We start from the raw sequence: 10,724 nt of genomic DNA, 5'->3' as shown, positions 1-10,724 counted from the left end.
AATTTAATGTCCAGCGAGGAAAAACATGGTAATTTGTCTATCCGCCTGATCTTTTAATACATGAGGGGTTTTCTATAGTAATTTACTTCAATACCCATAGCTTCTCCAACCATGGACAAGTTAAGACATTCTGATATATGTTTTGAATTAAGAACAAACTGAAACAGGTCCTCTCTAACAAGATGGTCAATGAAAGATGAAATAATCACTAGAAAAAAAGAAAAAAAAAAAGCAGCTAGCCAGCCTAACTTCATTCTTTGATATATATTTTGATGGAAGATTAAGAAGTAAACTAAAATAAGTCCTCTCCGACAAAGATAAACAATGAACGATGTAACAATCACCAAAAAAATCAAGCCGTCCAGCCTAACTTAATGAAAGAAGATTCTACAAAAATGCATTCCTCTCTCTATATGGCAAACTCTAGCAGCATGGAAGGAACCTTGGCAAAAACAATGGTGAAAGGAGAAATGAAATTGTTTGCAATATGTGTGAGCCCGCCTGTACTCAGAATCAAATGGGCACTGAGAATCGAGAGAGTTGAATTCAAACTCTTAGAAGTGCATGTCTCCAACAAAAGCAATTTGCTTTTGGAGTACAATCTTGTGCATAAGAAGGTGCAAGTGCTTGTGCACAATGGATATCCAATAGCTGAATCAGCTGCTAGCCTCAAATACATCAAAGACACTTGGAAGAACAATCCTATCTGACCTGAAGATCCTTATAGGAGGGCCATGGCCCGCTTCTGGTGTACATTTGGAGAGGACAAGGTACAAACTGTTTGCTATTGTAGATTGTTTGTGCTTGGTTATAGCACTCTCAAATGGACATCTTCTTCCTGCAATTCTTCCCTGATAAGTTGGTGGAGATGTCTTTTCGAGTTACTACCCAGTAGAAGAAGAAAATAACATTTGGAGAAATATTTTCAAAGTTTCCATAAATTTGTAATCTTGGATAGAATACCAAGATAGACATTGATTTAGTACTAATGGTGATGACAACAACAGCAAGAGACCAAAAACATATATATCATTTGGTTGGGTTGCATTTGTGATCGAATCTGAGGATAACACCAAGTTGAAAATGATCGATGCAGAGAGACTTGCATTACTTTCTGCATGGCGAAAGCTTTCTCAAATTCTCCAGTCATCAAAGACAGCCTGCTACCGGGGGACAAGTTGCTCCTCAGGTATGAAGTGCTGCACGAGAAGGGGAATGAATGAAGATAATTGCCATGGTCTCCATCTCAATTTGACTCCAGATTATATATCAGAGTGGAGACTTTAAGATCATAGCTGTTATACTGTGAATGAAATGCATGCAGTGATAAACCATAGTTTTGTCTGTCCAAATCCCAAGGGCATAACAATTAATAACAACTAAAAGGAATCTTTTAACAATTAACATAAACTATAAGGAATCTTTTCTCCAAGGGAGGAACTCAGAAGGTGAGATTTAGTATCAACTATCAAGGACATAGCATACAGCAAGTGAACCACAGAACTGCTGTTCATGAGGCCCATGGGGATGGCACTCTGGAGGAAGCCAGAAATTTCTCTGAAAGTTAGTGGACCACTGAAAGTGAGAAAGATCCTGCTCATCGCCTTTGCCTCATTCCCAGATTTGACGATCTACTCTAGGAGGAAAAGCTCATATTCTCCAATTTTAATTTCCCTATCTTTTATCTTGTTGCTCGAGCTCAGTATTTCTCTAAAAGCATCACCATAATACCACTTTGCCGACAGGAAATATTTAGTCCGACAACACAATTTACAAACAAGATATCATAATGGGATATACGACCAGAGAATATGAACAGATTTCACAGCATTAACCGTGCTTCATTCCATAGAGAGGGCTATTTCAAGATGATAAGTATTTGAATCCCCAAAGATTATTGTTCTAGTCTGAAAATGTATTATATATGCATCAACAACATAACATGACTTGTGCTAAAAGTGAAATTAAGCTGTGCTACAACCTATATACATGTAACATTACTTTCCAAATCACTATTCAGAAACTTTAAAAAACTTTAAAAGTGTATTCGCTCACTATGGAAACCGAGTGGCAGAAGCATCCCTTTTGTGAGGAGGATCAAAATACAATGTTTCATACTGGCCATCGCTTCCATATGCATTTGGAAAATCATTGTCGATTCTTACAAGTAAAATTAATACCAGATTCCAGTACAGTATTTCCAAAGTTTTATGCATGGATTTACAGGTTCTGACCCTCCCCCCACCCCCCACCCCCACCCCAAAAAAAAGAAACAAGAAAGAAAGAAAAATAAAAAAAAAGGTATCATATTAACCTGTCCTCTCACCCGTTTATATTACTCTGCCCTTACTCTCTTTTCCCTGCGAGTGTTTGCCCCTGCTACCTGAATCCCAGTTAATACTAACTGCAACTTCCTGGTATGAGTTGAGAATCAAAATATGAAGCTTAAATTTTGCATCCTAATTCTCATATTCCCCTAGAGAACCACCTGACAGTATAAGCAATTTGATACAACCCACATCAGTGGGGAGATGTGATGTGGTGCCTCAAGGACAATTTCTTCTAAAGAACTAAAGGGCTTTGAAACTGGATAGAAGTTCTTTGCAACAATAGGTGGCAATTATTTATCATGAAATTCATAGAACTGCACAAACAAATGAATAGTATGGGGAACGGTGATGATATATAGAAAGCTCATGTTGGCCGAACCAGAGTCTTTGTGAATAAGTCTATCATGACGCATGCCAAAAAAGGGATAAATCTACTCTTTTTTACCAAATCAACAATTAAAGTTGTATAATGAGTAGAATATATATATATATATATATATATATATATATATATATATATATATATATATATATATTGTAATTGTAAGCAAGCAAGCTTACCTTTGCTCCTATGGTGGTTGCAGTTTATTTGAGCACCAAGCCTTGTAGAAACGTGTCAATCCAATACTATTAAGCAGTGGTGCACTAGTAATCAAATCATAGAACATATTTCTGGATTTCATGTCCTTGTGACTGCAAAATAGTTTGAGTCATGTTTGCAAGCAGTAATGGTGAGTAAATAGATACAATTTTTAAACATATAATACAAGTGATGACAGGTACATGAAGATAAGTAAGGATGATAATGACACCAGCATTCCAACATGCATGCATTGTAATTGGAGCAAGAAGATTTCGTGTCTGAGCATACACCAGCCCTAGCAACAATCCTGTGACACCATCAGCATCAAGTAGTAAGTAAAGATGAAGCATGCGGTAAGATCAGGTAGATCTATGGGAACAATAGTACTTCAAACTAAATGATTGCATTCTGGATTAACTAATGATTTTTTAACCTATACCAGTAAAAAGTTGTCAAAAATACTGATTAGGATATTCTCACCAAAAATAAAAATTTCGATAGATTTTCCAGAAGAGTGGTGTGCAATAGTAAATAATGCAGAACTCAAAGCCACTGAGACAGGAAGAGGAAACCTGCTAAATATTCAAAAGATGCTAAAGGTTAGCTGCAGCTTGTGAAAACTGAAATCTATGTGCCTGCCCAGTTTAAGTGGGATACAAAAGGGAATGGGGATTACCATTTTGTTAAGGACGTCATCAGAAAGCCACGATACACTGTCTCTTCACAAACCGGGGCAAGGATACCCAGGGTGCCAAGTAGCCAAAAAGTACTGACCAGAATATATTGTCATCACTAACATTGTTTGTAATATAATACATGCTCCTACCTGATCTAAAAAAAAATACCACCACATATGTAAATAGTTTGACATCAGTGTTTAAGTTCAGGAAAAATCATAACCTGAGATTTGATGAATCAATGAATGGCAGCAACTGTACCAAAAATTCTGCCTGCAACAAAAGGAGAAAAGGAAAATACATCAGGCTATAAAAGTATAACCCATGAAGATAGAGCAAGCAACACGAAAAAATTCTTGAAAAACATTACTTTGAAAAGTTTCAAACTGCATGCCATTGAGGGAAAATTTGATGTATTGATGAGACCACTTTCTCTGAAACTAAACTGAATGAAATTATTGCATACTTTGACTTGGAGTTCAGTTGAAAAGTTTCTCTTGTCCTTATTCTAAGCTTGCATATGGTTTTGCAGTTAACAGAGTTTAAATGATGGCACCACAGCGCCTGCTTAAACAAATAAGCAATGTTTCAGAATACTACTGGCTGCAGTTTTATCAACTGCTAGATATATGCCATTAGAGAAAATTCCCTACTATTAAGTAGATAATTAGTTAGCAAATGAAGGGTAAAGAACACAAGAATCTCGATTAGAAAGTCCAAGAAAAATTATTTGGTCTAGTAGAACAATAATAGGGTTATCCAGTTAACTCTACAAGCCTGAGGATCCAGGATACGATACAACCTGGCAACAAATATTATTACTAACTAGAAAAAGGACTAGATCTGCACAATGTGTCAACTGAAAAATCAGTAATGCCTACTTGGGTTATCTTTGAGATAAAAAACAATAAGGACAGTCAATTTCCTTATAATTTACAAATTTTTACTGCTGTGAATGACATCTTTCTGTTTGCCCCTGTTCCCTAAGTAAAAAGATGTGAAGAGGAATATCATATCTGTATCTGCATCTTTGTAATGTAAACAGTGGACCTGTGGAAAAGATAACTTTCAATGTTGTATCAAAGCTTTCAAGAGATATAGAAAACTATTGTCGCATTCTTGTCACCTATGCATTATGACCATGTTTGGGCATCCATAATGGAAGCGTTGTTTTGATGTTGTGAAGATTCAGGAGCAGAAACCATCTCTGATATAGCCGAATGTAATGCAACAACAATCCAAAAAGCACACAACTTTAGAACACATCATGAGTTTCCAACATCTTAGTAGTTACAAACAAGGAGAGAATTAACTAGTGCAAATTTTTTTCTTATATAGCTTATCATATAGGCACACGCAGCAATTGCATTTGTGCTTCTTTTTTCTGTTTCCAATTCCAGATACTAATATATAATATATATCATGCAGGAGGGAAATCTGAATGAACCTGATTTGGTGTCTGGCCAGCACTGGAAGCAGATATTAAAGCTTTAACAAGAAAAACAGCAAAACTAGCAATTACTAAACCTCCACCTGCCCATAGAATCCAGCCATTCTGGAGATTGAATGGTCGCCCCCATCCTGTATACAAACAAACATGTGCAAAATCAATGTTCAACAAGGTATAGAAATCACCATAATATTAATATATTCTGATATGCACTGAATGGCTATATCAGAAATGTGTAGACTATGGATATCCAGGATCCTGGATTTCAAATTGCTTGGCAGGTATGAGCACTAGATCCATGAAATGATCATGTTACATTAACGTGGGTTTATAAGCTAAGACCATGCTTGGCCGTTCTAAGAACAAGAGACAAAAGGTGTCTGCAGATATACAAATCAACTTAGGGTAGATGCTTTTAGTAATAGGAGATTTATAGTTGCCAAAAGATAAGACTTTCAAACATTGTTAACGAATAAAATGTCTGCTAGCAGTTGTCCACTCATTTATCCTGGAACAAGTTCAGTTATCACCCGCCTCCAATTGATAAAAACATTATCTGAAATAAGCACACTCACCTACACAACCAGAGAAAATTCCTATAATGGATGGTAACTGACTTTGGCAAATTGGATGAGACTCACTAGTCGGTAGTCACTACCATCAGCACATACACAGAGAAAAAAGGGCTGTTTCCTTGCCTCAGGAAACAACCTAAAAAAGTGAGGAAATGAACTTTGACAGAAAAAAGGAAAAGAAAAGGATCGAGGTCCTTCTACATCATGTCTTAAAGGTTATAGGGAGCTCGACAGTTAAAAAAATTATCTAAAATACATCATGAAAAGTCAGTGCAACAATGAAACCTACTAAAAGAAAAGATGTCATCTGGAAATGGTTGATGCGGCCTGACAAACATGTACAAAACTGAAAGCTTGGCCACTGATTTTAACCTGCACGAGAACAGGAAATTTGTTAGAAGGGCTGTTTCTGAATGCATATATATATATAGACACACACACATCCAACTAAAGGAGCGTACAGCTGATCCATAAACAATTGCATTGCTATTTCATCAGTGCTATGCATCTGAGAGAGCATAGTCTCAGAGTAAGGCTTCAGTAATCCACCCGATCCTCCTGATTCCATGAATCCTGTGAAAATAGTGCTGAGAGAAAATCTTTAGCATTTTAAATGATGTGCAGCTGAAGTATAACTAGTCCAAGACTATGCATCAAGTAATTTGAAAACATTTAGAAGAAAATTTAATGTCATATTGAATGGTATAATTACTAGTGTCTTGGAATTATGTATTTGGTCTGCCTGGACGCATATAACTAGCATATCTATTCAACTAAAAATTGCCAGTACATGTGGGTGATGCAGTTAGCATTGTAAAATAAATATTTTTTCAATACATATGATGTTTGTTTCATAAGGTTTACTATGATTTTGTTCTTTTCTAGCCTCATTCTACTATAATATTTGTCCCAAATTAGTGGCGATGATTAAGAAAACCTTTTTTTAATAGATTAATCAGAATCTTGTTTTGGATTCTTGTTCCTTGTTTTTATTAGCATGCTGAGGACTTTGACCCATGATATGAAAGGGTGGAAGAAGAATATTATCAGGCCTTTAAGTAAATTGCTTTGAAGCTCTTAAATGTGAAAAGAGAAATTAGGAGAATACCAATGTAAGATATTTGAGAAAGACAGGACAGTTCACAATAGGATTATTTTATAGATTCTTCTTTCTCGGAGAATGATCTGAGCAAAGCCACAATCATCTTTGATGACTAATCAATGGTGCTACAGCAAGTCATTTTGAAGTAAGAAAGTGCAAAGACAAGGTGAACATTGTGTCATTGTGTGCAAACGTAGTAGTTACAAGTTCTTCAATGAGGAATCACAAATACCAATGAGATGAGAAGGTACAGATGATCCTGAATAGCTCAAACCAAAGCAACTATTCATGTTGCCCAATTACAATCAAATTATATGAACATTCATTAGATTAAAAAAAATGTGATGTGAGAATCCAACTTACATGATGTTGCTTTCTAGTGATGACAACATGGTGAAATATGTTGAGTAAATGGTTATAGATTCTTCAGATATTTTTCAAGAATATGGTGATTATTCACCACTCAGGTTTGAAACTGAGATCTCTCGCTTGGGGAGAAAGGTACCAACCAGCTGAGCTAACAGTTGTTGGTTCCGAGAACTGTTGTTAAGCAGCAAACAGAGGATTGTTCAACTAAGATCTTTACGGTCAAAGTTGAGTAGCTACGTTCTTGCTTGATCTTCAACTTCAAAGACGAACACATCAAGAAGCAACATAAATTGGTGCTATAACCTTCTTTTAGACTCTTGGCTGTGCAACATTGGTGCTTTTGACACCATTGAATTTTGACAGGAAATAAAGAGAAAGAGATTTTTAAGCTTTTGTAATAGTTTAAAGGGATTTGTGTTAGTTATGAGCAATTAAGAGACACTGGCAAAAGCATGACATGGGTAAATAAATTCTGATTGGAAGAAAGATAGAGGCAAAGTATGATGCTATATGCAATTCAACCATGCTTATATTTATAAAGAGTTCTGCTCAAGCTTAATTAGGTTATTACTGATTTTAACACTCCAACTTCTTCGGGCTGAAGGTTTTTCATATTTTCTAATGATTCAGGTTATTTTTTCATAAACTAGTTTTTTGTCCATTATTGAACCACTGACTGGGAAATAAAGATTGTTATGTCAAAGAAAAGAATCTTGACACTACTTAGCACCAAGACCCACATAGGCACCCACCTTTACATGTGACAATGTGAAGAATTCCCAAGAATCTCCAAAATAACAACATAGTAATTAACTTAAGCATATCAAGTTTCTGCCATTGAGTAAGAATTTGACTATAATTCAAAAAGGCATAGGAAAACAGCATTTCCATTGTGTTAACTAGGCAACAATAACCATGAACCAGCCAGCCTCATACCATTTACATGGTGCATGTTTCCAATCAAAATAACCTTATGGGATATATAATTATATACTAAAATAACCTTATGGGTTTGTTTCTACGTAATTTCAGAGGTCATCAAACCCATTTGCTCAAGCAATAACAAAAGTAGAACTGTTTCAACCTTAAACCTTTAACTGCGATGCAGGAATTTTTAATCAATAATATGGTTGTTCTTCAAAAAAATTTGATGAAACAGACCATCTTGAAACAGGTACTAGAGAAGTCTAAGTCTACCTTCTTTTCCCCTTTTTTTCACTAGATATGTTCGTATCATTTTCGGAGATATACCCCAGATATCAGCTAATCTTTATTACACTTTTCCTCAAAATAAAGGTCTACCATGAAATAGCAGCATACCTCATCAAGTATGGCATCATGACACACGACGTGACCTTCCAATCCCATGGAACGTGCCATGGCTGGCAAATTTCGAACTCTTTCCCTTCCAAATTCTGATAATAAATCCCCAACTTTTGTTAGCATCAAAGAACGGAAGATAAAAAATTACCAAAAGAAGAGCAACAAAATCCTCTCTGCCTATCCATATACATGGCTCCAGCAAACACAACAAGATGCAAACTAAACATATTAAAAATAATAAATGATAGTCTCGTGCTGTTATTATGCTCTCAAGTCTCAATAACCGGCTGTTCGAAATGAGAATTTTTCTTTCCCCTCGTTAGGATAAAAAGAAAACAAACAGAATACCTCCTTCGAGCAGAATTCTCCGGGTCCTTCTCTGGAACTGGAGCACCAAAATTTAGGAGCTTCTCGCATGGAACGATAAGTGGTGAATTTTTTAGAGCCCAAGGAAGAGAGCTTGGTCGTGGGATGCGAGTGTTGAAGGAGAGTAAATCGGAGCGGATATAGCCATGGAAGCAGAGACATCTTGGCTGCAAGAATGGGAGGATTTCAGCCTCGAGCGATTTTTTTCACGCTTTGCGCATGAATCTTTCTCATCCGTTGGGATTGGCGCTGATCGTGGGCCGGGCTTTGTCACAAACAAATCAAAGTTTAAATAGGCCAATAGATTAGGCCCGAGGCCCGGCCCACGATTAGCTATAGTTGGGAAGCGGATCGAACGTGGGATTTCGACGGAACTTGACGGATTTGACGGAAGAGAATAATAACGGAGCGTAAACGACGCTGCTGCCGTCGTCATGCGCCCGTGGCTCTGTGCTTTTGTTTTGTTTGCCGAATGATGGGATCGCAAGAGCATGCACTGGTAGGGAAGTATATGACATTATTTGCTCAAATTACTGTTCATCCAAAAAAAATATATCATTCTGACTGGGCCTGGATATTTAAATCTTAAATAAATTATCTCGTTAAAATGAACAATAAAAATGTTGAAATTAAATTTATATGCTAAATTGTGATGATTATTTAGAATTCTGATCATGTAGATATATGTCTATGCGATTTCATGCATGCAAGTATTTATGTATGCATGCGCGGCTCAAAATTATTATAATAACTATTATTTTTAACACCGACGTAGAGCAGGAGAGAGATGGTGCTTCGGAAGCTTGGATGATGGATGGTTTACAATTTTCTCTCTCTGTGGAAATGGACATCTTTGCAATTTATATTGAAGAGTGATGGGAGCCGAGTTTTCACAAGTTACATGCTAAATTTAATCATAATTTCAACATGAGTCCTCAGTCTATCATAGTAGGTACAGTTTCTACCAGGCATCTTTTCAAAGGCAAAGAAGAATTAATTTGACCTGACTTTGTTCCTTCCATAAAATAATATTGAACTATGTTCCTTCAGATAATTCTGGGATTTCATATTTATATGAAAAAAAATATGCTAAAGAGGAAAAATGAGGCTATGCTATCCACCACATGAACAAATTATGGTGCGGAACACAATATGAAGAGTTTCAAGTACAAAATGTCAATCTTAGATATCATTGTGACGAGATCTTCATTGATTTCCCTTCATTGGTTGTGGGGAGAAAACAAAATATGTAAAAAAAAGATAAATACAGGATTTTATCTTTGATATGACAAACATGGTGCATGGCTAGGGATCAAACAACCCCATGTAGTCTAATAACTTGAATAATAAGGGACTGATCTTTATTAATTTTCGATCAGTCATTGTATATTTGTATCATGCCCCCAATATTATTGAACCAAATATGGCTATAGCTACTTTGATGTAAATTGATTGATTGAACAACAAATACATGCATATAAAACGGTGAATTGTTGGAAATAGTACTTCAAGTAATCCATAATTTTTACAACAAATATAGCCAAAAAAATAAATAAAAGGTCAGACAAATAGAATTCCCTCATGAAAATGGTATTAAAGGTGCTTTCTTTAAAATAGAATTCATCACTGCCTAGCATACAATCTAATGGCATCTGCTGCTAAGATAGCCCGAACAATCAGAGTCTCCTGATGTTTATTTGACTATCATATATAAATTTTTGCCCAAATACAATACAATATCGGAAAACATAGGGAAAAATATTTTTAAGAAAAATGCTTCGTGGGATCTCTCTCTATGCCATGGAATTAAATATTAAGTCCATTAAGTACATACTCTTGATACACTCACGTTCTTGAGTCTTACTGTGATGGTAATCCACTCTTACTCTCTTTTGTATCTTCAATTGTTTGGGGATCTAATGACCCACAGAGAGTGTAAGTGAATAACC

General features: G+C 36.0%; 1 protein-coding gene across 9 annotated transcripts; it reads right to left on the bottom strand.

The window, feature by feature from the left end:
- Positions 1 to 910: 910 nt before the first annotated feature.
- On the bottom strand, positions 911 to 9,039 carry LOC103705897 (uncharacterized). 9 transcript variants are annotated; one of them, XM_088710993.2, is made up of 12 exons: positions 8,758 to 9,002; positions 8,407 to 8,501; positions 6,077 to 6,202; positions 5,905 to 5,987; positions 5,038 to 5,171; positions 4,057 to 4,154; positions 3,814 to 3,863; positions 3,590 to 3,682; positions 3,394 to 3,488; positions 3,114 to 3,220; positions 2,892 to 3,023; positions 911 to 1,199 (listed from the first exon to the last, which is right to left on the bottom strand). In XM_088710993.2, the coding sequence occupies exons 1-8, from the start codon at positions 8,935 to 8,937 to the stop codon at positions 3,609 to 3,611; spliced, it is 840 nt and encodes a 279-aa protein (XP_088567119.1). In that variant the 5' UTR covers positions 8,938 to 9,002; the 3' UTR covers positions 911 to 1,199; positions 2,892 to 3,023; positions 3,114 to 3,220; positions 3,394 to 3,488; positions 3,590 to 3,608. The 9 variants fall into 9 exon arrangements, with proteins under 9 accessions (XP_088567119.1, XP_038988285.2, XP_088567120.1 ...); XM_039132357.3 differs by having other exon boundaries at positions 3,394 to 3,485; XM_088710994.1 differs by lacking the exon at positions 4,057 to 4,154 and having other exon boundaries at positions 6,077 to 6,188; positions 8,758 to 9,039.
- Positions 9,040 to 10,724: the final 1,685 nt, after the last annotated feature.

Source organism: Phoenix dactylifera, chromosome 14 (genome assembly GCF_051530095.1).
Source record: "Phoenix dactylifera cultivar Ajwa chromosome 14, Ajwa_hap1_PhDact_Kaust_v1.1, whole genome shotgun sequence".
Classification (NCBI taxonomy): domain Eukaryota; kingdom Viridiplantae; phylum Streptophyta; class Magnoliopsida; order Arecales; family Arecaceae; genus Phoenix; species Phoenix dactylifera.
This window is presented reverse-complemented; position numbering and strand designations above follow the sequence as displayed.